The sequence below is a fragment of the Pteropus alecto genome, unplaced genomic scaffold (genome assembly GCF_000325575.1).
Source record: "Pteropus alecto unplaced genomic scaffold, ASM32557v1 scaffold3, whole genome shotgun sequence".
Taxonomy (NCBI): Eukaryota; Metazoa; Chordata; class Mammalia; order Chiroptera; family Pteropodidae; genus Pteropus; species Pteropus alecto.
The window spans coordinates 28,274,747-28,282,893 of NW_006442484.1; the positions used below are offsets into that span (position 1 = coordinate 28,274,747).

At 36.2% G+C, this 8,147-nt stretch overlaps 1 protein-coding gene across 1 annotated transcript in view; it reads left to right on the plus strand.

The window, feature by feature from the left end:
* Positions 1-8,147, plus strand: part of FMNL2 (formin like 2) — a 260,260-nt gene that overhangs the window by 170,818 nt on the left and 81,295 nt on the right. Inside the window, 1 exon segment of the mRNA XM_025039419.1 lies at positions 6,785-6,868. Within this exon segment, the coding sequence (XP_024895187.1) occupies positions 6,785-6,868 (84 nt within the window).

Below are 8,147 nucleotides of genomic sequence, written 5' to 3' on the forward strand. Positions count from 1 at the left end.
AGTGAAAGTGGTGGTGATTTAAAACAGTTGGGCATCCAAGCTTTGGAAATTCAAGTACTTTCCAATATTTGTGAATCAGGAGCTAGATTCCATTTGGTAAGGTCTGACCCTAAACAGTTGGCACCACTTCTTGACTGAAAGTTGTGGAATGAACTGCAGCCAGGATTTCTACAAATTGTCAAGAAGCATTTCTTCAAGCATTGCTGGCATAAGGTGAAATTGACCATCAAATACCAAAGCAAGATGATCATTTTCAATACAAAGTTGGCTGAATACTAGAGCCCGCGTTGGGTTGAAGCCAGTGCAAATCTGCAAGCAATTGGAGTGGTTTGTTGTTTAGGATACTATAGGCATGTTGAAAGATTCTTACATTCCTTTCATCTTCTCCAGCTGAAATTTTCCCTTGTCTGCCACCTATGTGGAACACTTGGAAAGCTTTGGCTTTAGCAGCAGAAAAAAATCACAGCGCTGCATTATCTAGTTGTGTGTAACCAGTTACTGGCATAACCTTACATGGCAGTATGGAATGAAGCCACACACTAGAATTTCGACCTATCTTGCCTGTCCTGAAAACCCAAACCTGAACTGGACTCTTCATTATGGAAACTAACTGGCTTGACTTCATTTGATTGGAAATATTCTGAAAAGTTATTCAATGATGTGAAAATAATCAGTTACTACAATGAGGGATTCTTAGAATGCAGGGTGCTCTATAAGAGATCCACGGAATTAATGCACTCTTTGAGGTTCCATAACAGAGGTAATTGGGTGCCTATTTGCCTTCTGGAAAGAGAGATCTTGGTTCAGATTTTTGCAGTGTCCCCTCCCCCCCTTATTTGTTATTTGACCTAAGATAAGTTATATGAACTCTTTGTACTTAACCATATGACCCTAAGTTAACTTCTCATCTATGAAATGAGGATAGTACTTATTCCATAGGAATGTTGCAAGGATTAAATGAGATAACAGAAGATCTAATATAGGATTTAATAAATAATAATTACTCAATATAGGATAACTGTTTGTTATGCTTCTTGAAAATGTATCTGGTAATAATTAAGCAATATTATGTAATATGTCCCAAAGGAATTCCATGCAGAGAACGTTGCCTTCTCTGTCTAAAATGACTCCGACGCCTAGGAGATTGATTCCCAGAAATTAAAAGGAAGAATCACATTTAAAATCTACTTGCCCTAAAAATTCTTGGCACATGCTTGCATTTCAAGGCTAAAGTCTGGGGCTTTGCTGAGATAACATTTCAAGCTACAGCTTTGTCAAGCAAAGGGTTTGTTTTGAGTTTTGATGTTAGCCTAAAACTCTATAAATGGAGCAATCTTCTGAGAAAGAAAATTAATTTTCTTTGAGCCAAATTGAAATAAGAATTAGACTAGAAATAATCTCATTCACTTACTCGTTGGAGCTCTAATAATGTAAAAGAATTGGATTATGACTTATCCAAGATCTTGAAATGACTGGAAATACCCTTGAAAGGAGACAAGTCATGTTGAAACACTTTGGCTGTGTAGTGTGAGTAGGCACATGTCATGATGTTTTGGATGTCAGGGTGATAAGATTCAAGTGATGGCAAGGGTGGTGAGCTAGATAGATTTATGGGCTTTATTTCATGGAACTGAAGTGTAGACTCTCTCTCCTTGCAGGTAATTTATTTTCATAAAATTCCCTGTTATGATAGAAAATTAATTTTCATCCTTGACTACAAAGTCATAGAAATTCTGGAAGATGCTCATTTCACTTTATCTCACTAGGAGAGTTGATGGCATGGGCATGAGGTTGTAGGAGGAATGTATGAATTGGCAGGGGGAGGAGGAGATTTGTAGAAAAGGAAAGGAACCAAGGCAGTACTCAGTGACAAATTCACTACTGGACTCCCTGCTGCTTTGTGAAACAGTGTGGGCTGGGCCAGGCCAAAAGGAGAAAGAGAAAAGAATAACTAAGGCTGGTTTTAAGAGGCATAAAACATGTATGGGGCAGGGTGGGGGTGGGAGGGCACATGCATCAAGCCATCCTATAATTAATTCATTCTTTGATGGTGCTTTTTGGAAATTCTCAAGATCATAATCGTTTTATCATTTATTAAACCCTGTATTAGGCACGTTACATGTGTGGTTTTATTTACTTACTGCGCAATCTTTTTATTATTGCTTTTTACCTCTGAACCTCTGTTTTACACATGAGAAAACTGAGTCAGCTATTTAAGTATCTTGCTCAAGTCCACACAACTCAGAAGCACTGAGATTCGAACCTAGATACATTCGAATCTAAAGCCCGTTATAGAAAACCAGTAGTTCTCAAATTTTTAAATTTTAGGACTTCTTTGCTCTCTCAAATTATTTTGAGCCCCAATAAGCTTTTATTAATGTGGGTTTTATCTATTAACTTTTATAATATTGGAAATTTAAATGGATACATTTATACATTTTAAATATGCTTATTTAATAAAATTTAATAATAAATATTTAATAAGTATAAATATGTAAATATAAAGTATAAACATAGCACACATAATGTTACATAAAAATAAATTATTTTCCAAAGCAAAAAAAAGAAAAAAAAAATCAATGGCAAGACTGGCATTGATTTACATGTTTACAAATCCGTGTCTTGTTAATAGAAGGCAGTTGGATTCTCATATCTTTGCATTCACTTTGTTGTGATGTGTTCTTTTGGTTGCTATATATGACGAAAACCTGGCCTTACACAGATACACACTTGGAAAAAAGAGTTTTTAAATAACCTTTTCCGATTTTTTGGATATTCTTCTTTGATATTACATGAAAATTCAAGAAGTGGCAGTTCTTAAAGTTAGCTGCAGTATGAAATCTGATACCGTATCAATGAGCTTTTTTACTGTTAGACTAAAATCTGTTTTACTGTCTTGCACTAGAATGAGTCTTTTTACCCATCATTATTTTGTAACAATACAAATTGGTCATTTGGAAAATATTGTTTCACTGAATTATTCTGATCTTTTAAACATCAGCAAATTTTATTCTACCCTATACAAACAATCATGTTTGTTACAAGCACCATTCTCTTCAGAACATGCTTTTAAGTATTGAGAAGCTGTCAGGCTAATGGTGTTGAATACAAGTGTTCTAAAGTTCTATTTTTTTGTGTTCAAGGGCTCAGATTTTATCAGCGACACAAATAATGTCAGTTGTTTTCCTCGGAATGACAGACTCACTTCATTCACTTTTGAGAAAATACCAAATACCGAAGACAGAATAAGCACAGTTTGTCAGGCATTTTACATTCCGTGTAAAGTGATAGTTCAGTTTGCAACTCAGATAATTGCACAAGTGCTTTTCCTTAAGACAGCTGTGGAACTTGGATGGGCAGCAGATGTGCTTTCTGTGGGTTTTTCATCTTATCACACAGAAAATTAAAAAGATGTATACTCAAGGAGGAAGCTTTAATAAATCAATAGTTTTTATTTATTCACTAAGGACAGTTTAAGTGAAGCTGACTTTTTTTCCCCTTCTTGAGTATATGGGATGGAGAAGACAATAGGTATATTCTTTGGTGGCAGCAGTTTTACCTACAGTTGTTTTGTACCATCAGTGCAAGTGTCAGCACAGTGACAAAAACAACTACTTTCTTAAGTAAAGGTTTTTCCAGAGCTGTTTTTCATGACCACAGTCTCTTCCAGCTCCTGAGCAGCTACTTGGAATTTGCCTAATTCACATTTACAACATGGTAATTACAGTGAATCTGTGAGGCACTTAGTGAGTGATGCATGCTGTCAGAATCAGAAATAATTCTGCTTTCCCAAACCTATAATTACCCAATTTGAAGCAGTTTGCATATTGGTAATATATAAAAAAGTGTGTGTAGCATCCACAGAGGTGAAAATGGAAATTGACTGCAGGAACCTAAATTTCTGTTATTCCATTGCATGATCATATATATAAATCTGCAGAATGAGGCATCCATTTTTTAAATGCCTTTAGATTCAAGAAACTGCTTTGAAGGTTGCTTTTTCTCATCTTCACCTATTTTCTTTCCATCTTCTTTCATTTCCATAGAGTTTACTCTCACCTCTGTTTTCTCCATACAGAATATCCCAAGTGTGGAAGGGTTAGGGATTGAGAGGACAGGGGAAAAGTGAAGCCTTTTTTTTTTTCCTTCTTATAATTCATAGCTTTTTTGTTGAAATGACTTTGCTTACCTGATGTCAATTGACAGAGAAGGTAAGATAGTGAACCATGATGAATTTTTATCTTCTTTCCTGAATCACTTAGGGGTTTCTGGGCCAGATTAAGGACCCAGGGAATATCTTGTAGCTTACAAAAAAGAAAAGAAAAAAAAAGGTTAACTGCAGGAAGTTAAACCTTTCCAAGGCAGGACATAGTTACTCTCTAGTCAGCTTTTTAGGAGCTGAGCAGCTGGCTCCTGCCTTTCATTTCGAAAGTTGGTTTTAAGGCACTTTTGCTCAAAGTCAGAAATTGGGAGTAGGGGTAACGATAAGTGCATTGAGTTGAAGTAAGAGAAGCTAATTAATAGTTTTTAGCCCTGCATCAAAATATGTGTATGTTAGCGTTTTGAGTCAAGAGAATTGTAGCTCAAGCTGTACTTGGCTCTTTCCTCCCCTTCTTTCCTTCCCCTCTCCTTCTTTTCCATCCTCTTCTTTTTAATTTTATTATCTCTGAGTCATTTTCCTCCTATCCAGTTTGTGGCTGAACTTTCTAAGTGAGATGGATATGTTAGTGCTTGGGACAGTGACAGGTCCTTGGGGTGTCCTGGACCATCTTTACTCTTTAGGGTCAGTGTCTGGAAGATCAACCAGAAGGAACTAAATGGCTTTTTTTCCCCTCAACTCTGAAATTAGAGTACTCTCATGGGGCACTGGGATAGATTATGTAGAACCGAGACTGCCCTGAAAAATCTGGTCCTTGTGGTGACTTCTCCAATTAAAAAGATGACCCTCAGGCCCAGATCTGGGGGTTCTTGCTGTGCACCCATCACCGAGGGCCAGTTTAAATCCTACAGTCAGAGCCTGGATGCCAGACCAATGGAGAGACCTGAGAGAAGCCGAGGGGCTTGAATTTCAGGAGCAGCTAGTCATCTGATTTTCATAGTGAGTTTCAGCCTTTCTTTAGTCTCCTACCAGTTGTAAAAAGAAAAAAAAAACCTTTTACTATTTCTAAGCTTCTATTTATCAGTGCTTAAAAGTGTCCAGTATCTCCGGAGATTTAGCTGCAGAGTGAGTAATTAAATCAAATCAAATGAAAATAAGTAGAAGCCATGAGACGGTGTATGTGATGCTTTCACAGTGAAGCTTCAGCCTGGACCAGTAGCCAGCCCTGTTAGTTTTGGTCTGTTCTTATAACAAAGCCACTTTGTGAAGTCCAGTGGGTGGTGTTTTCTTCGTCATTGTTGCCACTCTAGGTCTCTTTTAAATTAAATGTTATTTCCTTCCGGGTGGTTATATTAAGTGCATACATTTTATGATAGTCTGCCTGCGGCTCTTAGGGGAAAATACGAAACAAGCTGTCTTCTTTTCCCATCTTACTGCCTGTTGGAAACTACCTGCAGACCAGAATTTACATCATGGAGATGACAGGACTAAAAGAAAGTGAACTTTGAGGATAAAACAAAAGCAAAGAAAACATCCTTTAAAAAACAAAAATAGAAAACAGCCATCCTGAGTTCACCAGATTTTTTTCTTTAAGACAAAGACCTCAAAGGGCTGATTCTCCTCAAGGATACACAGTAGGATTGTCCTAATGTTGTTCTAACAGCTCTCAACACTGGCTTGCATTGTAGCTATCGTGTCCACAGCTGGTGGATCTCATTGGCTTGGTGTGCATGGAAGAAGGCAACCATTTTGGAATACCATTGGGAGATGTACCACAAGTTTTATTCCTGTGATAGTAGCAGACCTTTTTATTTATTATTTGTTAGCATTTCCAATCTAGCAAAGGCTTAAAGGCTTCACATGTCTTTGAAGATGGAAGTATTGGAAGAAATCTGTAAGATGGGGTAACAGCTACTTATCCTCAGTACCTGAAGTTTCTGTTTGACAACTCTATTTAATCTCTAGGAGTTATTATAAATAATGAATAAAAATATGTAAAATACAGTGAACTACATTTAAATCCATCATTCAAATGCAAGATGATACTATTTTAAAATGACTTAAAAAAAAACATGATATTTGTCACGTCTCAGCTTTGATGATGGTGTTTGGTGCCTGCAACTTCTTAAAAAGTTTTAGCATTCATGGAAAAAATTAAGCAAATCATCCTTATTGAATTTCCAGAAGCCCATAAACACTGGTTTCTCATTGGTAGGTTAGTGTTTTCTGCAGCTTAGTGTGCCAAGAAAGAGTTGAATGTGAATTTGGACTCATGCCTGGATTTCAGTGGTTATGTCGTCATGTCCCCAGCCTCCCTCATTCCCTGTGTAGTCTTGGCTGCTTTAACAAGCAGGCTGTGGATCAGTTATGGTAGAAAAAGTACATTTAGCAAGTTCCTTTTTTAGAAAATTTCTTATAGGTTATCTTAAGTCTCTTAAGGAGTAAAATGCAAAGAAGGCAGACATATTCCTTTTGCCCCCTATTCTCGCACATTGAAATGTCGTGATTTTCTTAGTTGTCGTATCCAAAAGCTCCTACCTCATGTGATAGAGTCCAGGCCTCCTTTCTGTGTATTTCCTTTCAGGCAATGAATGTTTGTGGTAGAAAAACAAAAGTTTTCACTGTGGCCTATTGTGGCAGAGCATGTGATGAAGTTCCCCAATAACTTTTTTTTCCCCCCAACAGATGGGTCAGAGAGTTTTTGAATGAAGAAAACAAAGGTCTTGATGTTCTAGTGGAGTATCTATCATTTGCTCAGTATGCGGTAACGTAAGTAAAACTTGGCTTGTTTCTTTTTCGTTTTATGTGGTTACAGAAGATGGAGCTCAGTGGTAAAATTATATACTACACTGAGGGGAGAAACCATAAGCAGATGTAGTAAAGTTTAAGGAGGTTTGTTTCTATTCAAGTAACTAAAAGCAAACATATATTGTTATTAGAAATGCTTTTCAGGCAGAAATAAAACAGGGGAGTAAAAATTACCCTTAAAGGAGTCCTTATTTTAAAAAGAAATACATTCTTTAGTGCTCAAGTTATATATATCTGCATGGTAGAATACTCTAGCAGTTATTGAAAGACACGTATGTTATATGGTTGAGTGAATAAAGCAAGATACAAAAGAGTGAGTCCCTTTTTATTTTATAAAATGACATACGTATGCATATTCACATGTGCTAGAAAATATAGACATAGATACCAGTCTGGAAGAAAGGATAAACAAGAGGCTTTCCCTTTTTACTTTATATGTATTTGTATTTGTATTTATTTATTTATTTATTTTTGACTTGCCTTTTATAAGGGGGAAGGCGAATACTGGAGCAGAGCAGGGAAAAAAAATCAACTTTTTAACCTTATTTTTGTTAATTCACAAAACTTTACCATTTGCTTCACTTCTGGAAAGATTCACAACGGGAATGAAAAGTCTATATTTGAATGAGATATTCTCTTCTCCACATTTCTTCCTTGAATCCAAAAATATTTCAGTATCCACAGATTACTCTTATATGCACAGCTTGAGAACTAATATTGTATTTTTAATTTGACTGGAAGACATTTTGGCCTACTTGTTTTTTCTCCTCAGCTCTTCTTTTCAAAGCAGTAACTTGTTTTTTTTTGTATTGCCTCACTCCAGTAAAGTCTTAAGACCAAACCAGATGTTATCTTATATTCCTCATTACTTCCTTGAGAATTTGTGAGAAAGCTATAATTACTCCTATCTTGTTGATGCAGAAACTAAAGTATTAACTGAAACTGGCTTGATGAGTTTCAGTTTTGATAACTCATATATGGAACAGAGTAAGAAAAACCAAAAAGACAAGTTCTTACCTTTCAGAGAAATTGTCCTCTGAAATATAATCCTAGATTTTATAGCATACTCTTCCAAAGGTCTATCTACATTCATGTCAAAAGCTGCTAATCTCCCTTACACTTCATATTACATGACAAGACAATATTACCCTGTTGCATATTTTAAAATCTGGAGGAATATTTATGGCATTAAGGAAGGGCTAAGAAACTTTAGGAATAATGAAAAGAATGGCATGCTGTA